The sequence below is a fragment of the Musa acuminata genome, chromosome BXJ1-4 (assembly GCF_036884655.1).
Source record: "Musa acuminata AAA Group cultivar baxijiao chromosome BXJ1-4, Cavendish_Baxijiao_AAA, whole genome shotgun sequence".
Classification (NCBI taxonomy): Eukaryota; Viridiplantae; Streptophyta; class Magnoliopsida; order Zingiberales; family Musaceae; genus Musa; species Musa acuminata.
This window is the reverse complement of record NC_088330.1, coordinates 37,855,638-37,878,715: the sequence shown is the minus strand read 5'-3', so window position 1 is coordinate 37,878,715 and position 23,078 is coordinate 37,855,638. Positions and strand designations below refer to the sequence as shown.

Sequence of the window (23,078 nt, the reverse complement as noted above, 5' to 3'; positions counted from 1 at the left end):
TCTCCATAGGACAATCTCAAATATGTAAATATCTTAAATCAGGTTTCCTATCATTTCATAACTTAAAAAGTCATGTAATTTACTTACTAGGAACACCATTCAAGATATACATAGTTGTCCTTGGAGCTTCTTTTCACATTGATTTGGGTACAAAAGAATAGTCTATCATGCTCCTAACCATATCTATAAGGTACGATGATATCTTTCAGCAATCATATTATGCTGTAACACATCTGGTAAATCATATACCTTATTTTTTTTTTTTTTTTTTTTTAAGAATCTAGCAAAAGAATTATAATTGGGTTCATCATAAATACCATAAAATTTATCATCCTTTTCAGATATGATGATATTGACCTTTCTATCTAATTGTCTATCAACTTCATTTATATACACTTCAAGAGTGTAAATGGTCATAGACTTTACATGAATTAGATATATATAATCATATCTCAACAGATTATTTATATGGTGATAAAATGTCTCTCTTTAATGAGACAAAAGCATATAGTGATAAACATAACCTCAAGGAGTTTATAAAACTACATTTCACTTCAATATTTAATTATAGGATCATTGTAAACTTATGATTCATATTAATTCTGCATAGACTATTATACAGAATTCAAAGGTTAATTTTATTGAATCACAGTAAGTTTACAACCACCAAAAGAGAAATAATATTATAACAATTCTAGGTAAAGAACTTAAATTCCCAGAATTATAAGAACATAACATGGATTCTCAAGATTTATCAAATTGAATCATCTTTAGATATAAGCGATAAATACAAACTAATATCACTTTCACTTTAAGATAATTCCCTACATTGATAAATATCTCATTCTCTTTTGGTTTTATCCCAATATCTATTATTGGTAACATATGATGAAGCATCAAATTAATCCATCAATAATATCTGTAATATTTGATTTGAACCATACAAAGGTTATAATTATACCTTTTTTTTTTATTTCAAATCAAATCTTATAATATGTTTCTTCTTCACATAATTTTATTTACTACAAAAGTAACACTTTATTGTGAAGATATTCTTTGATGAGTTTATATAATAATTATAAACTCAGATGGAATTACGCTTCATCCTTATTTTAGTGTTACCTACTCCTTGAGTAATACTCAAAATATTATGAGTCTTGAACTTACAACTTTTATCATTTATTTTGAGGATATGATCTTAAATTCCTCAAATATTATCATTTTAAGATTTCAACTAATGACTTATCAGATAATTTAAATTAATCCTTAAATATTCTTATGCGCAAGTTGTAAACTGTACTGAAGTCTAAATATCATAAAATTGAGTATTTCATGCCTTTCTTGATCAATCACCTCAATTATTTATTTCACAGAACTTTCAATAATTACAGAACTTTCAGTAATTAATATTATGTTCTGTTCAATTAATCTGATCAAGATCTCACTCACTCAATACAACTTGTATATGCTCAAACCATTTATTTCAGAAAGTATAGGGACATTTACAGAAACACAATAAAGGAAGTGACACAGTAATAATATAACATTAATGCTTTGAGTTTCCAAAATATGATGAACTATTGATATCATCTATATTTCACCTTTGGGTGAAATATTGACATATCTAGTGTTCACTCAAAATTACTTATGGAGGACTGATACCATTCTTGTGGAATAGTGTTGTTACCTTTGGGTATACAACCCTAAACGGCAAGAATATCCAAAACAGTATCATCCTTCCCCATCACATAATTATTTAAAATAGATTTTCCTTTGGGATTATCTAAATCTCATAATTATATGTGCCATCGTGAATATTATTTTATTTAATGTCATCTAGGATGAATTCCATAATGTATTTTATAGATTATTAGTCCAGGTCACTTTGGTGGCTACAGGACCAATACAAAAATATAAAATACAGTCTAAAATATCCCATGAATGACATAAACTTTATTGTAATTCATATCCCATAAGCCTATCATCCCAGGCTACTTTGGTAACTACCGGTCAGATAAAACTTAGAAATATAAATTACAAATAATATTCACTAAATTTCTTTATCCTGATTCATTCTGTCATTATGAATATTATTTTATTTAATATCATTTAGGACTAAATTCATAATGTATTTTATAAATTATCAGTCCAGGTCACTTTGGTGGCTACAGGACCAATACAAAAATATAAAATACAATCCAAAATGTCCTATAAATGATAAGACCTTTATTGTAATTCATATCACAAAAGTTTATCATCCAAGGCCACTTTGGCAGCTACAAGTCAGATAAAACTTAAGGAGATGAATTACAAATAATATTCATCAAATTTCTTTAATTTATGCTAAGCAGTTCAATAATAGAATAACAACCATAATAATTATTGAACATTAATGCTAAGCAGTTCAATAATAAAATAACCATAATAATTATTTAACATTAATGCCAAGTAGTTCAATAATAGAATAACCATAATCATTATTGAACATTAATGCTAAGCAGTTTAATAATAAATAACCATAATAATTATTGAACTTTAATCAACAAAAGAAAACTCATATGATAATCATGATAACATATAAATCATGTCTTAATTGCCTTCATGTGAAAGATAAATATTATTTTCACAATTTCAAATATATACATGTGAATAACTAAATAAATATCCAAGAACAATAATTGGACTTTATTTATCACATGTATAATCAATAATTCATATGAGAAAACTATAAAGTAAACTATAATTTATAGTTTTTTTTTTTTTAAATCAAAAATTAAATCCAATCAAATAACCAAAATATAATCATGATTAAATTCAATCATAATTATAATAAATCATATTTATCAATTTTATAATTGAGAATATAACTTAAAATTCTCAATTTGAATAAAATTGTAAATATACGATAGGATATAAACTGAAATTAAGAAATTCACTAAGGGCAGAACTGTAATTTGGCAAAATTAGACTCGAGGGTAAAACTGTAAATATGTTGACAAAACATAAACTGGAATTACGTAATTGGCAAAGGGTAGAATTGTAATTTTGCAAAACCCTAACCTCGAGGTCAAAACCGTAATTATGCCAAAACCCTAATCTGCCTGCGCCCGTTGCAACGTGCGGCGCGGCCGCCGCTTGCGTCGCGGCCGCCGCTTGCGTCGCGGCCGTTGCGACGTGCGGCGTGGCCGTTGCGACGTGCGGCGTGGCCGCCGCTTGCGCGCGGCTGTTGCGACGCTGCCGCCGCTTGCGCGCGGCCGTTGTGACGCTGCCGCTGCTCGCTGCTCGCGCACGGCCGCTGCGGACGGCGCGCACGGCTGGCCGCGGCTGTTGCCAGCGCGCGGCCGCTGCCGCCGCGGGGGGCTGCCTCTGCCCACGAGCGGCCGCTGCGGCGGTTCCTGCCCGCGCGTGGCCGCCGCCTGTGCACGGCCTACCCACGCGCGGCCGCCGCCGGTGCGCGGTTGCCATGCCGTCGCGCTGCCTGTGCCCACGCGCGACCGCTGCCACTACCTGCGCGCGGCTGCCGCGGTTCCTGCTCGCGCTTGGCCACCGCCTTGGCGCTTGGCGCGGCTGCCGCTGCCGCTGCTCGCGCTTGGCAGCGGTTGCCACCATCTGCGGCCACCGCCCTTCCGCAGACGCCTTCTGCGGGCGCCACCATTATGCGTGAGGGCAGCCGTCGCCTTCCGCGATCACCGCGTTCACAAGAAATGCGAGATGCCCGTGGTGCCACCACCGCTCGCAAGCGAACCTCTGCCTGCGCACGACCGTGATGCGCGGCTGCGGGGTGGTACACGGCCCTTTCTCGACAAGGATCAACAGAGATGATCATCTCAATAACATCGATGATAGTAAACAGTAAATTCATCAATCAAACATAAAATTATACATTGCTCATAATCAATAATAGAGCAAATCATATAGAAAGAAAACAGATCAATAATATCCGACGAATCATTCAAGCATCGTAAAGAACAATAATAGATCTAATATATTTGATCTCAAGAACTTGGCTCTGATACCAATTGTTAGCATAAAATCTGTAATCATGCTATCTATAATGCGGAAAAACTTTTATACCAAGATTGAAATCAAATAAATTAGATCTACAATATTACGATGCATACCTTTCTTGTTGTTCAGAAGAAATAAACCTTATCTGATCTACAAGTGCTCCATCGTCGGATCTGAAATATCAATCTGCAAGGATCTACAAAAAGAACTAGATCCTTCTCCTCTCTTCCTATCTTTTCACAGGACCACCTAAATTGATGGATTAGGGGATTAAGGGAGAGGGAGATTGAGAGAAAAACTTAATCTCTCAATTGACTCAGATACTACTCAGATGCGCACTTGACCCCTAGAGGTCCTATCTATCAGATGCGCACAGATGATATCTGATGATATATCTTTAGCCCCTAGAGGTCCTGTCTATTTATAGGCGAGAGCAGAGGGTCTAGGATAAGTTATTAGGAGAGTTCCTTCCATCAAAGTTATCTCCTAAAGAATCCTATTTTAATATGGACTTCTTTTCTATTGGCCAATAACCATAATCAGAATCCAATAATATCTATAATATATCTTACCTAATTAAATAGGGCCACATAATCTAACACAAATAAGTCAAGTAAGTTTCGAATCAAGAAAAAATATTTCCCTAAGAGCGCTTGAAGGAGCGTAAGGGGACTATAACACTGATAGCTTCCATATTCAGAACATCACTATATCAAATGTTAACAGGATACCAAAAATAATCAAAATGATCAGAAATAAGTCAGAAAACCTTTAAACCAAAACAAAAAATATCAACAGAATATAAAAAATAATTAAATTATCATAAATAAGTCAAATAACTTTTAAACCAAAAAAAAAATAATTCACTAAAAGGGGACTACGACACTGATAACTTTCATATTCAAAATGTCACTATATCAAATGTTAACAAAATATAAAAAATAATAAAAATTATCAAAAATAAGTCAAAAAACTTTTAATCTAAAACAAAAATTATTAAAAATTACCAGAAAGAGGGCTTGAAGGAGCGTAAGAGGACTACAACGCTGAATAACTTTCATATTCAGAACATCACTATATCAAATGTTAACAAAATATAAAAAATAATCAAAATTATGAGAAATAAGTCAAAAAACCTTTAAACCAAAACCAAAAATGTCAACAGAATATAAAAAATAATTAAAATTATCATAAATAAGCCAAATAACTTTTAAACCAAGGAAAAGTAATTCACTAAAAGGGGACTACAACATTGATAACTTCCATATTCAGAACATCACTATATCAAATGTTAATAGAATATAAAAAATAATCAAAATTATCAGAAATAAGTCAAAAAACTTTTAATCTAAAACCAAAAATATTAAAAATCGCTAGAAAGAGGGCTTGAACCTCCGACCTTGTGGTTAACAGCCACACGCTCTAACCAACTGAGCTATTCCAGCTCGTTGATATGTGTAAAGTTTTTTTCATTCTAACCAATAGATCCTATCATGTTTACGGAAAGGTTGCCAAAATTGTACCCTAATAACATACCTACTGCATGCATCATGAGGATAGGCTTAAGATGCCTAGAATTTTCACCAAGTGATTGCCAGAGGATAGAAATTTGCATGGTTTGCAGTACCGGTCCGTACCGCGGTCCGACAGACTTTCGGTACGCGGACCATATGTTACCGTTCCGACACTGTAGCAGTACTGTAGTACTATAATACTGTTACAGTGCTCGGCACGCCTGAATATACCGCTCGGTACACCTGGGTGTACCGAGCGGTATACCGTACCGTACCGGTATCGAGCCCAGATCGAAACTCCGGTACGGTACGGTATTGCGAACCTTGAAAATTTGTACTAAAGATACTGGATGATTACAAAGCTTTTCAAACAAACTCCTTATATCTACAGGCATTATACTGCTGGTTTCATATATGGCTAAATCAATTATGTAGGTTTCTAGTGAACCCTTTTAAGAGGAGGAACATAGCTAACAAGATCCTTTCCAAATAAAGTTTCTCATGTAAGTTCATAAGTATAGCTACTTTCTTGCTTCTAGAGATTGAAAGAGGATTCAACTCCACTAAAAGCAGATAAATAAATTGCTTTGATAGACAATAAGAATCATCATCACCAGAATAAAGAAAAGCGGAAAGATTCTTCAGTGCATTGAGAATCTTCATAGCTTGTGATATATTCTTCAGTGTTTAATTTACAATGAGGAAAGAGATCCATTGTAGACAGTTTCATCTGGTTATTCATAATAAAGTATTGATCCCAAAGTGGGCATAAAGTACCTTAGTTGGAAGACAAATGATCTGCAAGTTAGGCGTCAAGTCTAGAACATCCACAACATTGAACTCTTGAAACTTGTTCTAAATGGAATCTCCTTCCCGTTTCTGACCTACCACAAGAATGAGCGGTGTGAATCATTAGAATGGCAACTAGTAGTGGTCAGAAGGAACTAAATTAAAAAAAAGAAAAACAAACCAACTAAAGACAGAATCCAAGTAATCAGCTACGACAGAAAAGATTATTTGCCTCCTCATAAATGCAAAAGCTTTTGTGTTTGTTTTCCATAAAATAGCAACATTAAAAGAGCCTCATCTGGAGAAACTTCAGTCAAATCACCCAGGAAACCACAAAGGTGAAAAACAAATGCATTTTACATATGCTACCACAGTAAGATGCCATTTGAAAATTTCTCTTTACAAAATATAATGTTTTACCTTAGCAAATGAATTTGAATTCATGTGATATTCAAGGATCCTTCCGTCATATGAGAGTCCACTCACAAAACCAAGTGGACTGAAAACCAATAATTCTGCATGTAATAAACGAATTGTAAAGCATATATGAGTATACAAGCCTATAGACCTAAATACGTGTTCCAAACAACAGTGATTGTCAATAACATGTACCTTAAGCTTTCAACTTAAATGCAGGAGCATATAGCAGAAAAATGCTTGAAAAATCAACAGAAACAAGAGCCACATCTAGAAGGCAAAGCATCAATTCCACATCTCTATTAATAACTTTAGACGGTATATCTTCAGTTTTCATACAGATGGCAGGGAAAACAAGTGACTATAAATTGAACTTACGAGTTCAAGCATAATGTGTCTATCCACAAAAGAAAATTAAGGTAGGACAGCAGATTAATGAAGAACAAGTAGAGACTGAACAAAACAAGTGCTTAATGAGCTAATTGCAGAAGACATCGCTCACCATACACTTTTCTGCAACTAATACTGCAGACAAAAAAAGTAAGAAGACAAAACAAGTGATTAGGGTCTTCCTGCAAACATCGCTTCTGCAGTAAGATATTTCTTTAAACACATCACTTCCAATCCTTTTGGGCCGACCTCACTGCATAATCGACGAGTAGTGCCTCTTGGCCTCATGAAGTTCTGAACCTGCAGGAGAGCTTCACATTAACCACAACAACGACGATGACTCTGACATTTCCATTTATTGACGTCTTATTTTAAGGCAAATACTAATATCCCAACAGTTTCAAGACGAGAAACAAATGAAGTCGTATATATACGATCAACATCAACAACTAATGAAATGGAGTCAGAACATGGTTACAGAAAGCTAATCAGGTTCGTGAGAGGACAGTATCACTCATCCCGAGCCCTAATTCACCCACTCCCATTCTAGCAGACACATCAGATGGTACAGATAATCAGGCAAGCACGCATGCCTTACTTAAAAACGATCCTCTCTTTCTTCAGGAGTCACAGAAGGGATGAGCCCTCACCGGGTCCAGGCCGCAGCTCACACTACGACCGCTCGCTCAACTCCGGCCATCGGAAGAAGCCACAAAGCTGCAATTGACAGGGAGAAACGGAGAAGATGGTAATCTAGCATTTCGTTTCTAGATTCAATCTTGGGCGAAGAGAGGAGCGAAATCAGGGCTTCAGACAGATCGTTCGCTACTGGAGAGGAAGGGCGAGAGAGGAGGGGTTTTCGAGGGCAAGGAAGCGACAAAGGTAGGTCGGCACACGGTCTTGAGAGAGCGGTGTTGGCCCTGTTTAATTCATAAAATAAATAAATAGAGATTCAAAAAATAACCATATATTCACCATAAAGAGAATTGTTGGGCCGTATGTTGGACACACAAAACTTGGACCGGACCAATACGGCCAATAAATACAAATTTGCCTCAATTATTAATTTATTATAAAATATATTTAAAATTTTCAAGAGCATTCGAATCTTTTTAATTTATAAAGATAAATTAAAACAAAACTCAAATACGGACTTCCCTCTTAAATTTAATTTTCTAATGTGCTTATAAATTTTAACATGATATATAATTAAATTTATGATTTATAAAATTATTAAATTTAAGGTTCGATTAGTTGACCTACCAATTCAATCAATGATCCAATCAATAATGAAAGATTCACATAAGCATGACATGATGAAGCAGTTGGAACTCGACTCACAAGCATAAAGTGGCCTTATCGAAATACTTGCATACACAGGATAAGAAGAGATCACAGACTCATCAAAAGGTGTGCACACATGCAGATTAACCATGTCTTTCAACAAGTGAGGTATTCATCAAGGTTGTGGCTTTCAACAACATATATAGATTATGCATGAGATTCAATCAAAACTTAAACTGACAAAAAGATGGAACAAAGGAGGGGAAAGAAACGATGAAATTGATGTTCACTACTACCTATACAAATCTCTTGACCAGTGAAAGAATCAGTATGAGGAAGATTTTGATTACTGAAACAATCACTTTATATGGTTCACCATACCATGATGCTTGCGGGGACTCTTCGCAACTGGATCTGTTCATGGTCCAAAAAATGCTCATCTTGTAGACATCTTAATAGCCCCTCGTGACACTTTGGCATCAAGAAGATCACAGTAATAAGAAACTAAAAACCATTCAACAAATTTGTAATAAGAAAACAGCATATGATACTGGATGGAACAAGGGGAAAATGGCAAAAGTTTATAATGATAAAGATGGAACAAATGAAAGGAGTCAGATGAAATGCAGTAAAATTGCTGACGTAGCAAATTCACTGCTACCTACTCCAATGAATATCCCTACATCTCATTATAGCACTATGCAAGGCATTATTTAGATCATGGGACATGAAGCCTGCTTTTGTAATTGAAACATTTCAGTTTATGACTCCACAGATCCACATTTGTGGGAACCTTCCCCATAGCAATCAGATCTGTTCATTGTTTGAACTTTGAAGTATGCTCATATGTACATTAAGTGTTGACTATGACTGCCCCTGACATCAGAATTACTTTCCGGAAGTCAGCCTTGTTATTTATCCTGGAAAGATAAGAAACTGAATGTGTTAGCACAACCATATAGAAACAGCAGAACTACAAATAAGTAACACAAAGGCCAATAAGCAGCTCTGAACTGCAATAAAATAACCTACACCACGTCTTAGAAAATGAGATGAGAGAATGTTTCCACTTTCCACCATGTATGCAATATTAGAAGCCGACTAGGGCTTAGATTAAGCTATCCTGGTTCCTACTTAAGTTTGGTTTTCCAGGTGAGTCTTGTCAAGTATTTTCAATTTCCCAGATACCTTCTTCAAGGAATTTTCACCATGCTTAAGGAATTTTTTTATTTGGAATTCAGTAGCTGAAAATAAGAGTGAGGATTCTGCATAGGCTGCAAACTCATCCTCTAGCAGCTTGGATCTGATCTGTTCATAACAGATCCTCCCAATCCATTAATCCTCAACATTGTGATGCCACATTTAAAATAAAATTAAGAGCTACAACACTCGATAAGATTCAAAGATCCAAGTTATGGCAAAGCTGAAGATTCCCCCAAAGTATCCAATAACACAAGCAATCATCGAAGATCTGCATAAGAGCTATTGAAGAAGTAACTGAAGTTTAGAATATGGAAGATGAGTTGAAATCTCCCTATACAGATATCATTATCATAGTTCCATTTATTACATTATGAATCTTCATAAAGACGACACAGTTCATGAATATTCTTTGACAAAGTCTGGCAAATCCTTGTGGTACTATTGAAATCCAGGTAGTCTGAAGCAACAATTGAATGTTCAAGTCTAGCGGTAGTCTCTAGCATCTATAAATCTGGGAGGTAGCATGAGCCGAATGCCAACTTATCAATATAAGCTGCATGTAAGTGATCTGATACAACCACGGTTTAGATTTGACTATATTTGATGCTCTCTGAGATTGGACAAGTTCCAGGTAAGATTGATTAGTTCTAACTTTAATAAGAATTCTATTTGTAATTTTGTAACTTCTTTTAGAAGTTAATTAAGAATGAAGGTCTAATCTAACCAGTTTGACTAGTTAAAGACTTGATTAAGCCTAATAACTAGCCAAGAGCTAGAACCTATTTCAAGACAAGGCAATCTCCAATAAGTACATTAATCACGGCCATGATTAAATAACACAAAGAAAATTGTTAAGCATCATTTGTTGCTTGGGAAAACATTGCAAACGGCCTTATCAAATCAATATAATCTAAGTGTATTGCTATTATGGCAAGAGCAAGATATAAGCTAAAGACTGGAGGTCTATGCCATCATGACTCTTTATCTAAATTAACATAAATATGTTTATGGTTGAAGAAATAACATCAGTAGAGATGAATGAAACATTCCAATAAGCATGTGTTGAATTTAGACTCCATCTTCAGATTGTATTAGATTTTGGCTTCTGGGAACATATAGAATGAAACACTAATTTATTTCATGAGAATTATACAGAATCAAGCCAATTGTCCAAGCCTGATATAACCTAGCTAAGTTCAAGCTTGGCTTGAAATTAGTTTCAAGCCTATTCTACTACTCAAAGCTCTATCCTTTAAATTCAAGCCGATGTTAGTTGAGCTTGGAACTGAGCCAAGCCTGAGCTGTTTATGAAAGGCTTGTTCAGTTACCAGTCCTATTCAGGATTTTTCATTTAATTTATGAGAACAAGAGAGGTATGTTCCACTTATGTTGGTGTGTGCTTGACAACAAAAACTGTTTCTGCAAGCTAAGTGGTCATGGAGACTCACACTATACAATGTGCACACTTATCATCCAAAATCAAATAGTTTCAGTTATCATCCAAATCATATAGTTTCAGTCATGCTGGCAGAAATTAACTAAAATTTGAGCTAGAACAATGAATTGACCTTTTCTTTTCTCCAAAAAAAATTCTTCAATATGGACATTTTTGTGACCAGTGACCACATCAACCATGTACCTTGCCCAATGCTGTATGCAGTCCAAGATGCACCGGTGACTAATCTACAAATATATTAACATTTTTTTCCTCTTAAAATTCCTCTTGACATGGACATGTGACACCCCATCAACCATGTCAGGTTTCCTACTGTTGTCATGCAGTCCCCGTCCACTTACAACCACTCTGTTAAAATTGACAAATATTAAAGCAATAGTACGGTTTGTGGCATTTTTATCCTCTTCCAGATCAACCATCAACTTGCTTCCCACACTGCCCCAAGTTCCCCTCATCCAAATATAGCCAGTATGTTACATACTCAGGGACAAGCAAAAGATATTTATTTTTATTTTTATTTTTTTTCTGTTTTCCTTTTTCTTCCTTTATGTAATGGTATCAAACAAAAGAACTTCATTAGATCAATTTTTCATCTTTGTTGTGTTGCATTAGTTTGCTATTCATATGGGTTAATCCAACTAAGGTCAGGAAAAAATAAATGTTTTTCCTTAAAATCCACATAAATTAACTTCTGACCAATCCAAAGTTGGATTAACCAGAAAATAGTCCAGAATTGTGCTCTGAGAAACAAAAATATTAGCCATCCAGATATCTTGATATTTTTGGGGTGGTCTGTTTGTCAAAACAAGAAAAATGTCAGAGGTATAGAAGTGCAAGATGCATAATATCTGCAGGAAAGCAATTTCAGTAGTGTTTTATAAAACAACATATTGACCAAGACTTTATACCTTTATATTAAAGAGAACAGTAGTGTCAAAGACTTGTTGGCCAGCAGCAACTTGAAGCCCATTCACATAGCCAGCACGAGGAGATTTGACAACATGCTGAAAGATATTACAGTAAATAAATAAGATAATATGCTCCAAAAGGAGAAGGAATAGAAGAAATGACATGGAAAGTTGTTTTTACCTCCATTTTCATTGCTTCTAGAACCAAAACAGGCTGGCCTTCGTCCACGAATGAACCATTTTCAAGCACAACTTTAACCACTAAACCAGCCATAGGAGCCAACACACTCCCTTTGGGATGAGAACTAGCCTGAAAATCCTTCTTGTGCTCTAACCCATCATCATTATATTGCTCAAGCCTTACAGTTTGCCTGAAATGGTAATGATGCTTGCCATGCCAAACCTGTATGTGCTTGCTTCTTTCCTGGTAGCATTGAATTGGAGAATGCAACTTCAGAAATAGCTTTAGAGATTAAATTTACCTCTCCGAGGAAAAAAAGAGAGTAAATGTGGGGTCTAGAGTCATCCCTAGACTCTGTAAAGGCGGGGGAGCCTTGCGTACTGTGCTACCCTTTTCAAGCAAGAAGTATGACATTCCCAAAATGGAAGATAAAATTATCTACCTCATTAATCAAAATACACATTTGAATATAAGAAGTCTACCTTAGAATAAATTGCTAAAGTGGCATTGCTCTGCAGTCCATTAACATCAATTTTGTAGTCTCGATCTCTTGCATGCATGATCTTGACTTCCAAACCAGGGGAGTCACTGTCACCAATCTACAATAGAGTAAATACCATTTGAAATAAAAAGTAGGTAAACATGAGATATATATTCAAAGCAAAACTTTGAGCATATATACTATAGTGCTACAATAATAGTTCTAATGAAAGTAGAAAAGCAACAAACTACAGGGATACATTCACAGATATCAGAGATGATTGATTTGAATCCAAAGCAAGCTGCTAGGAGAACCATACAAGTGATATTGCAAGCATGATCAACAATGTCAAAATGTACAATTCTAGAAGACTAATGGTGTCTGATGCATAACCTACTCTCACTCAGCAAAGAGGTAAGAGAGATGGCAACTTTTTATCAATGCACAGAGACTACTTACCTACCAAGTGACTTTCTAAGTTTGACATCAGACCACTTTATAGTATAATTGGGCATTGCATACATCTCCACGCAAGCTCTTAAATGGTTGTATATAAATTATTATCTAGTCATAAATTTATTGTCAAATCTCCAAAGAAGCCCTATTGTCTTAGAATCGTACCATACAATTACGAATGTTCGAAGAATTTGGATAAATCCTTTAATATCATCATGTTGTTGAAGATATGACATCTAATGACAAGCATGGTTCCTCAAGACATGTTGATAATATGCCTAGATTCCGCGATAAAGCTTTCCTTATTAGCATGCTTTATATCTTATTGAACTGTTGGGAAAAGTCTCCATGTATTTAGTAAGTAATGATACATTATGCTAGTGACAACAGCTTCACCAGTCCACATGGTGTTACATGTATTTCTTACCTCAATGAAATAACTCCCAGCAGGTTGGTAGGTAATCACAAGCTTCAGAGTCATTGGGAAGCTTCCAGTTAATTCTTTATCCCACTCTAGTTCAATCATGCGCTTTGCAGCATGATGCATTCTGAAAGGAGGCTGACTATACCACAGTGGAAGTAAGCTGTTCCCGCCTGTAACCACCAACTACTTAGATTAGATTGAAGAACCACAACACTGCAAATCAGCACATCAAAGATGAAAGAGTCAGCATACTTGGAATCATTTTTCTCAATGTTGTATAATCCATTTCACATATGCAGGCAGCAACAATTGTTGCACTAAGTTTAGCAGCAACATCTGTTTCCACTGGTACCTCATCAGGGAAAAAATCAGCTTTAAAATGCTCTATAAAATGTGTTTCAACTAGGCCCTTATCAAAGGCCCAATGATTTGAAAGCATGTGGAGGAATGTAATGTTGGTAGGCAACCCTGCAACCTGAAAAAGCACATCAACGAAGAGTTGGAATCTGAAACCATTTTGTTCATGCATGCTTATGCTGTAAATTTAGAAGAGAACTATAAATTCGGGAATGTAATGAGCACCTAACATAAATTTATGTATTTCTTTGTGTCATTGCTATTACCAAACAAGCATATATTTCTACAGTGAAAAGACTGATCTTTCTCTGTACAATACAAAACTTTAGGAATGTTTTTCAGCCAATGGTACTCAGAAATCTTCCATTATATGGTCACTGGTTTAACGGGTTGTATAAAGTTTTAAAGGAGAAGAGACAAATCTATTCTAATGGCTCTAGAGATCCAATATCCACAGAAAAGATCACTTTACAAGGGCAGAACTACTTAACAGCCACCGATCTTTACATGATACATACACTATGGAAATCAAAAGTTCTTCCAAACAAGATCTTTTCTCTTTGAATATACTTTATTTTTTTCACTTTTGAATATACTTTAAGTGATGTATTTACATAACATGAATAAGACTCTTCATGTTTTATAGACCGGCTATCCAAGAACAAGTTCATCCAAGTGAGAAAATACAGAAACAGGTGAGGATTGCAGAGTCATAGTCTGTGCATACAAGAATAATTTATTCTTTTCATATAATGCAGTGGTCTTGAAACAATTTTGTGTCACGTATATGATATATCTCACTTAGTACAAGATGAATGGCTACTGAAATAAACAAATGAAATATTCTTATTTAGATACAGCAATCCTGTGCAGGAAATCTACAGTGCTCATAGGTGTCACAACGACAAACCAAAGAAGAAAAATTACAATGAGTAGAATGAAAAACATACAAATCTAGTATGTGAGGTGCACCTGGAAGTTTGTTAAACAATTCTTAAGTTTGCCTAATGCTGCATGTCGATTTTCGCCCCATACTACGAGCTTAGCTATCATAGGATCATAGTGCATGCTGACAGTATTCCCTTCCTCTACTCCAGTTTCAACTCGCACTGTTTTATTAAAAAACTAAGAATTAATACATAAAATGATATATGCTTAATTACTTATGTGCAATACCAGTAGGTGAGACTGGAACTGGCCGATAGTGGTGTAGTGTTCCAGTTGCAGGAAGAAATCCTTTTGGTACATTCTCAGCATATATTCGAGCTTCAAAGGAGTGCCCTAATATCCAAAAACATAATAAATGACATTGAATTTCATATTCAATACCAGAAATTACAGAAATGTAGATTGTAAGATCAGCTAGCACAATCTCCAGAGTAAAATAAACAAGTAGATTATTGTAGCAATTGACTAAACGAAGTATGGGTTCAATTTAATACAAATTAAGATTTAAAAAACCATGAAGCATTAGCAGAATTTTAGTGGTTAGAACTGACAAACATTATTTTTTTTCAGAAACTCTCACTTGTTATCATTAGAGACCAACCAGATCTCATGCAATATGCTAATAAATATGATAAAGTAACGACTGCTTTGATGATCATTGAACAGTTGAACTAAGCATCAAGACAATGTAGATATCTTCTAGGGTTTCCCTGCAAAGGAATTTTCTTTGATTTTTCTTTATTAAAAGAGATCTGTAATTTTGGTCAAATTACACCAATTGGTTGGTGAACCTTTGAATTGTGGTGTAGAGTCTAGACCTTCAAGAATAATCAGTACAAAGCCAAGTTTTCACTATGTGCATTCTTTTATGCCTGAGCATATCTAATCTAAGAACCTAAAATTTCTTGGTTGGATCTGAAACTTCAAAAAGACCATCATTAAAAGGTCAAAAATACGAAATAAGAAAATAAATAACATGAAAAGAATGTAAAGATGTATAACGGTAGCAAAATTGTAAAAAATCGCATGTGAAGTCAGCTTATCTTGCTCAACAATGTACCATTTAGGGGAACTTGTTCTTGGACCAACGGTAGATGTTCACCATTCGCAACACGAATCTGCCACTCTACAAGATCTTGGCCAACAATCATCTCAGTGACAGGGTGTTCAACCTTCACAAAAATTGATCCATAAAAGGGAGTTTATGCAACATGATAACTTGATGAGATAAGGTGTATTAATTATTCGCTTATAGCAATGGCAAGGATGTAATCAATGCATTATACATTCAAATAATCAGTAACAAAAAAAATATAGGTACCTGAAGACGGGTATTCATCTCCATGAAATAAAATTCACCCGAGATAGTGTCCATTATAAATTCCACAGTTCCAGCACTGTAATAACCAACTGCCTTCACAGATAATTAATGCCACAAGGATTGCATAAGTTAGAAAAAGAATACTAACAAATAGAAACATGTGCAAAATTCAGAACGGATGTAGATGTAAAGGGGGACTAAGACTTAGGAAAACAGTGGGAAAATGAGGATATTATTATCTTGGACCCACTAAAATTGTAGACTCTCTCCAAAAATAACATCCAAAAATAAATTACATGTAAAAACCCCTCCATTCTTGTAAAAACAATTATCGCTATATTGTTAATTAGTCTGACTGATCTAGTTAACCAACAGCCTGTCCCAAATTACAAATGGTCCAGTTAGCTTTTGGCCTCATCCAAAAGCTAAAAACTTCTTTATGGCAGAAACAGTTCAGGGCCTTAGTTTACCTATGGCAGCATTAATGAATAATTCCAGGAAAAATTGGACCCCACAATAAACAATACTAAAAGTTGGAGAATATCGCAACTGATATACTAATTCTTCAACAAAGGCAAAACAAGCATCAAAGAGTATTTGACCACCACTAAGTCAAAATATCAAGATTATGACAGAATGCACACCAAACTTCTGAAAATAACACATTAGTGAATAGGAGAATGAAAAAAATCAGAAAATGAAATGACACAGTGTCCTTCAGATGATAAAAGCTCTTAGGATGAGAGAGAACCATAAGCAGAAAGCAAAAGAAGATTTCGCAAACAGCAAGAGAATTTTTAATGACAATCTACTTGGTAGTAGAACACCTTCCACCGATGCAAGTATGCAAAAAAGTATATCTTGAATTGACAGACCTGGATATAAGTATATCTTGAATTAATAGAATAATGAGAACGAAAGCCTACAAGTTTAGAGAGAGGGCAGAACAAGAAGGAATTTGCAATGTCCCAACAATTTGGAACCAGCGACATGAATTTCTCCCGTATTGAGCTCAACTTAGGACAATATTACTAGTCAAGAGCAGTCAAATCTCCATTTTATTATTTTCAAAAAAATTTCTTAGATCTCTCACTCCTTTATTCCATACCACTAACTTAATCATCTTATCTTTTTAACTGAGCAATTATGGATTTTCTTTAAATGTGTTTGTACCATTTTAAATGGTCTTTCACATCTTTTTTTGTTTTTTCATAGCTACAGCTAATTGTTCATGAATGTCGTAGCTTATTTTGTTTTTTATCTTATATAGTAAACTCACACATCCATATTAACATCCTCATCTCAGGGACATTAACTTCTCACTGTTGCTATTTAAAGCAAGGATTGAAATATCGTACCGTACTGAAGTTTCGAGATTCACTCAATACGGTACTACTATATACCGAGTGGTATACCACTTGGTATACCGCTATATATATATATATGTATATATGTATATATATATATATGTATATATATATAATCTTTTTATTTAGATATATTTATATATTTATATATAAGTAAAAAAAAGTGCGACGTCGCCTTGATTTATATTTATATATATATTTTATATTTATATATATACTTATATATAAATAAAAAAACCACCCGGTAGTGGGCGGTCCGTGTACCGGTCTACTGACGGACCGATACGTACCGCCCGGTATGGGCGATATTATTCGAAATTGAAGACCTTGATTTAAAGCACATATTTTATTATTTAGTTTAGTTGTGAATATGATTTCCTATTCTTCTTACTAAGAAAAAATGTTTCCAAGTCGTATACAAGTTCTATCAATCTATTCAACATAAAACCAGAAACTCTAATGTCTGAGTACTTCTCTATTTAACAATCGTCCTAACAATGCAATTACATCAAATATCAAGTATAGCCAGTATTGATAAGGGATCATGTCCAAAAGTGATTTTGTTGATAAAAAAGGAATACCTAGCAGTAACTTAATTTTAATATGACCAAATATTGTTGCTAACACAAAACAAAATCATGTAGATACAAGTACCTTGGCAGCAGAAACAGCAGCTTTGCCCAAGTGGGAACGGAACTCATTGGTGATGTTTGGCTGCACCAATTCAATTATCAAAAACTATGATAATCCTCATAATAAACATTTGAAGAAGTAACAAGACACGAGAACTTTACCGCAGGAGCTTCTTCAATTATCTTCTGATGCCTTCTTTGTACACTGCAGTCTCTTTCATTTAAATGTATTACATTTCCATGTTTATCTCCAAAAACCTTCATGTTCAGCAAACCAATAAAAAAAGTCATCTAAAAGGTCAGTAAGCCATTAAACACTTATGACCTATTATGAGCTATGACGTATCATGTAGATACATTTTGAGATCTTCAAAAGCTCATTAAATAACTTGGATCAGGTTTTAATAAGCAAGAACACATAGAATTTTCAGATCAATAAGTCATTTTATCCCTAATGATCTCATAGTAACTGCAAACATGACAGTGAAATTCAGACATTCATTGCATGATTTATGATCATTCAACAAATAAATATTAGAAGCAAATACATGGACCTCAAGTATCAAATTCATTCTTTATTTATGATCAAAGCAAGCACTTTCCCAATGCATCACAGCGAACTTCAATCTTCCAATGAAAAAAAAAAAAGCATATAAAGTATCTTCTTATAACTTAGCAGTACAAACTACAAACTACAAAGTAGTAAAAAATATCTATTAGTTTTAGAGATGCAATTTCAAAATATTTTCTGGGATTGCATAGATTCAGTAAGATATTCAAAAACATTCCTTGCATTTACAACATTAATTGTGATGCCACCCAATAAGATATCACAATCAAAAAGGTAAGCATTGGACCAATGACAAACTGAATCCTGCTTCATTTGATGTCTGTCTCTCTGTTCATTTGTCCTTATTTTCCTCTTACATTGGAAGGTTAACAAAAACTAACAAAATGATGTTTGCTTAATAAACAATGCTAGATTGCTAATGAGACATACCACAAGGACATCGGATACAAATGTCCAAATTGAAAACCAGTTTCATGTAATAAAACTGCAAATTTAAAATGAAATCAAATATACATATATGACTTTTCCCAAATTAGTTAGCAATAAAAATCAATTTTATTTCAGTGAGTAGGTTGCACGTATCAACATCATCAAAGAGAAAAAGAATTGTGAGATGGCAGACACATAAGTTAGATGCATGCGGAAGTAGCCAATGATGCTCCATTAAAGACACATTCATGTTCACTAACCTATACAAATAAATAGCTCCAACATAAATTTCTTACCAAACAACCACTTTTGCTTATACAGATTGTTGAGTGAATTTTGATAAACTAGAAAATCATTTCATGTTCTTTTTTTTTTGTGAAAACACATTAGTAGGTAGTGCAAAATAAAAGGCACGAACTAATTGCAGACAAGATGATATTTTAAAGACACCATCAATAAAACATTAGAGATAGAGCATAGGTTTATTTCCTGAACATTGTACCTGGACTTCCACATGCCTGGGATGAGTTATGTATTTCTCTAATAAGATAGTGTTGATGCCAAATGAAGCAGCAGCTTCACGTTGTGCTCCCAAAATAGATTCAACAAATTCATCTGGACTTTGGACTATTCTCATACCCTGTAAAAGAAAGCAATCAGAGTATATATATGTACATGTATCTGTATATGTGTGTGTGTGTGTATATATATATAGTTTCAACTGAATTTTCAACGAATTTCCCAAAGTCAGGTCTAACCCATACTCTGGCTGCATTGAGAAGCAGTGTTATAAGAATAAACTTGACGGACGACAAGTTCTAATTTTTTTCTCAAACTTATGGAAAAAGCATACATATTTGTCATTTTCTATGCAATGAAATTTTTGTTTGTTGTGCTTCTTGAGATCAAGGACCATATCTCGTGCTGACTGGTGGTATCAATCCTAGGCAGGCCAATATGTATCGGTTGGTATCAGCCAGCGGACCATATGTGGTTATGCCAGTACATACTGGTTTTCGAAAAAAAGGCTAGAAAATGACCCCAAAAAAAAACTTTTTAGGATTTTCTATCCTAATTTAATGGTATTTTTTTATTGTATTTAAATAAGAATAGAGTGTATATGAGACACAAATAAATAGAAATACTAGGTTACAAGGATGAGCAAATGAAATTATCTTTCTAATAACCCCTAATTGGGCCTAAATTATACCTAATGATCCCTAATTAGGCCTAAACCAATCAAAATGATACTAATTAACTCTAATTAGACTTTCCAATTCCTTCTTTCTCCAAATCAATAGCTTGATTATCACTAATCGCTGATTAGGAATTTTGATCAGAAGTGAGTCTGAGAAAGAGAGTGCGAATGAAGAGTGAATATAAGAAGGGGTAGGGAGGGGAATTTGAAGCCCAAAAGAGGCCCAACAGTCAATTTGACTGTTGGGTTCAAAGTTGTCCCGATTTGGGTCGGTATCGATCAAATTTTGATCAATACATCACCTGTACCCATATTGATACAACAAGAGTTTCGATCATATTGGTTGATACATCACCCCATATCGATACCTAAAATGTTCGATGCGTACAATTCAGAATGAGCTGATCCGCATAGCAGTTCACTATGTACCACTTTTTTGTACCGTTTCGACCGAAATAGCAATCCTTGCTTGAAACAAATAGACATAGTCTGATAGAGGATAAAATGATAGGTAATCATTTAAAATTGTATGAACATATTTTAAAGAGGCCTTCCTAGAAACCATGGTTCCCCTTACCGGCCCGTACCGGTATACCGATCGACTGTCGGCACGATAGGTACTGACGTATTCACATATGATACAGTGGGGTGTATCGACAGACTAACATACATCGCCCATATCGAACCCCTATTGGACCGGTACGTACTGTCTATACCAAGCGGTATGCGGCAGTACAGTGAACCTTGCTAGAAACTATAATAAATATTTAAAAACTCTTGATTTAACTAAGGATATTGCTTCATATAAAGTTCAGTTGCGGAGATCTATGTAGCCACCCAAAAAAAAAGCCCTAAAAGGACAGTAACATAAGGCACAAACTCGAGACCATCATGCAACTTACTAGCTTCCATCATGAATGTTTATAATGAGACTTTACCAAAAGCAGCACATATGTCTAATAACAGTGTTTGTTAGATAGCATACATAAATAGTTCACATTATATGCAATGCAAACATGGCTGCATGTAAAAAATTGTCAAAGAGCAGACCTTCCCCCCACCCCCATGTGTGGGTTTTATCAAAATAGGATATCCAATCTTTTCAGCTTCTAATTTTAAGAAGTTGATGTCTTGGTTGTCACCATGATAACCCGGCACGAGAGGTACACCTGCCGCACCCATTATCCTCTTTGATGCACTGCTTATGATCTCGATATCAATAGTAAAGTTGTGCATGCAATATCATGATAGCCTGACAATATAAAAGTAAATTACAGTATTTAAAATGTTGGGCAACAATACCTTTTGTCACCCATGTCTCTGATGGCTGATGCTGGAGGACCAATAAATATGAGCCCTTCAGTCTCACAAAGTTGAGCAAAATCAGCACTCTCTGAGAGGAAACCATAGCCTGGGTGTATAGCCTAATAAAAGGGTAAAATCAGGCATTTGAAATAATTAACAAAACATCTCAGTTTATATAGTTTGCATACCTACAGCATCATTGACATCTTAAATGCATACTATGAGCCTAGAAAAAAGTTATAATAATTTAGTTAAATCCACAGTAACAACTCCTTGCAGCACTACAGGAAGAGAACATAAATATTACAGAAATATAACCAGCCGATATTAAATTAACGCTTGATTTTTCATACTAACTATATGTTGATTTTTTTTTATTAGTGAATCTCAAACAAACAGAAATGGATTACTCTTTGAATCTCTGAAAACAAAAACATTTTCTACCCCCTTCAACTGAATTCAGGCCTCGGCCCTATTTATAGGGAAGGCCAACCTGTTCCAATATTTCATAAGAAGAAGCATATAGAAATTTCTCATCGTCACTTTCTCCATGCTGCACTCTGCAGTAGCATTCCTCGTTTTGAGTTGTATCTTTCGGACTTCAATCGACAAATTAGTTAAAACATTTACTCTTCCTATTAGGTCCGCAAACCATATGCAACGAATGTAACATTAAGAAGAAGAAACACAAACAAATAAGAACAAGTGACTGCCGGATCAAGAAATCCATAACGGCCCAACCTGTGCGCCAGTCCGGAGGGCGGCCTCGATGATGGCGGAGGCGTTGAGGTAGCTGGCCCGGGCGGGCGGCGGCCCGATACGGACGGCCTCGTCAGCGGACTTCACGTGCAGGGCGGCACTGTCGGCGTCGCTGTAGACGGCGACGGTGCCGATGCCAAGCCGCCGCGCGGTGCGCATGACACGGCAGGCGATCTCGCCCCGGTTCGCCACCAGGATCTTCTCGATGCCCCGGTCATCCCCCGCCGCCGCCGATGCCGGCGGCGAAGAAGAGAAGAGCCTAAGAATGGAGAAATTGGGGTTAGCGTTACCAATCGGGGTTCGGACTGGGAATTTGCGACGAATTATGAGCGACATTAACGCCATCCTTGTTTTCTACTTGTGATCGCTCGCTCGAGCGAGCGGCCGCGGCGAGAGTAAAAGGGACGGCCAAAGGGAAGCGTAAAGGAGATCCAAACCGTTGATTCATGATGGACGGACAAGATCTTTTGACGATACGGCCCCCACGGCGATCTCTCAGATAAGGCTCGCCAGGTTCTTTGTCGACACGATACCGGACGATTGATCTTTTTTCTACCCGATATGGTCTACCCTCTGGCATACCTGCCTTATGGTTCCGAAAGACCGGTGGGATCTACAACCAGACTTTAGTGGGGCACGAAGTTTGGATCAGACAACTAGGCCAGTAAGGCTTCCGAGTA

The 23,078-nt window shown here is 35.6% G+C and overlaps 2 protein-coding genes, 1 long non-coding RNA gene and 1 other non-coding gene across 6 annotated transcripts; all 4 read right to left on the bottom strand.

The window, feature by feature from the left end:
• Positions 1-2,935: 2,935 nt before the first annotated feature.
• LOC135672188 (uncharacterized) lies at positions 2,936-3,609 on the bottom strand. The gene is made up of 2 exons (XM_065180645.1): positions 3,092-3,609; positions 2,936-2,981 (listed from the first exon to the last, which is right to left on the bottom strand). Exons 1-2 carry the CDS (start codon positions 3,607-3,609, stop codon positions 2,936-2,938), a joined length of 564 nt encoding a protein of 187 aa, XP_065036717.1.
• A 1,770-nt stretch (positions 3,610-5,379) lies between these two features.
• On the bottom strand, positions 5,380-5,453 carry TRNAN-GUU (transfer RNA asparagine (anticodon GUU)). The gene has a single exon. It is a non-coding gene; the product is annotated as a tRNA-Asn (tRNA).
• A 432-nt stretch (positions 5,454-5,885) lies between these two features.
• On the bottom strand, positions 5,886-8,032 carry LOC135672596 (uncharacterized). 3 transcript variants are annotated; one of them, XR_010513031.1, is made up of 3 exons: positions 7,717-8,032; positions 6,732-7,418; positions 5,886-6,406 (listed from the first exon to the last, which is right to left on the bottom strand). It is a non-coding gene; the product is annotated as an uncharacterized LOC135672596 (long non-coding RNA). The 3 variants fall into 3 exon arrangements; XR_010513029.1 differs by having other exon boundaries at positions 7,769-8,032; XR_010513030.1 differs by having other exon boundaries at positions 5,886-6,401; positions 7,769-8,032.
• A 925-nt stretch (positions 8,033-8,957) lies between these two features.
• LOC135663879 (methylcrotonoyl-CoA carboxylase subunit alpha, mitochondrial-like) lies at positions 8,958-22,783 on the bottom strand. Its single transcript, XM_065176894.1, has 16 exons — positions 22,381-22,783; positions 21,637-21,758; positions 21,385-21,532; positions 19,639-19,776; positions 18,299-18,394; positions 18,159-18,218; positions 16,138-16,230; positions 15,877-15,988; positions 15,045-15,149; positions 14,841-14,977; positions 13,764-13,986; positions 13,515-13,681; positions 12,633-12,749; positions 12,151-12,393; positions 11,970-12,065; positions 8,958-9,322 (listed from the first exon to the last, which is right to left on the bottom strand). Exons 1-16 carry the CDS (start codon positions 22,741-22,743, stop codon positions 9,314-9,316), a joined length of 2,229 nt encoding a protein of 742 aa, XP_065032966.1. The 5' UTR covers positions 22,744-22,783; the 3' UTR covers positions 8,958-9,313.
• Positions 22,784-23,078: the final 295 nt, after the last annotated feature.

What these genes read in the sequence shown, in the direction of transcription:
- LOC135672188 (XM_065180645.1), bottom strand. Translation starts at nt 3,609, where the DNA reads ATGGTGGCAACCGCTGCCAAGCGCGAGCAGCGGCAGCGGCAGCCGCGC. An exon ending in ACGGGCGCAGGCAGATTAGG is followed by an intron (nt 2,982 to 3,091) that starts GTTTTGGCATAA and finishes ACATATTTACAG; the next exon opens with TTTTACCCTCGAGTCTAATT.
- LOC135663879 (XM_065176894.1), bottom strand. Translation starts at nt 22,743, where the DNA reads ATGGCGTTAATGTCGCTCATAATTCGTCGCAAATTCCCAGTCCGAACC. An exon ending in ATTGTTTAACAAACTTCCAG is followed by an intron (nt 13,987 to 14,840) that starts GTGCACCTCACA and finishes GTGCTTTTTCAG; the next exon opens with GTTGCAGGGTTGCCTACCAA. An exon ending in CTTTAGCAATTTATTCTAAG is followed by an intron (nt 12,394 to 12,632) that starts GTAGACTTCTTA and finishes CAATGCTACCAG; the next exon opens with GAAAGAAGCAAGCACATACA.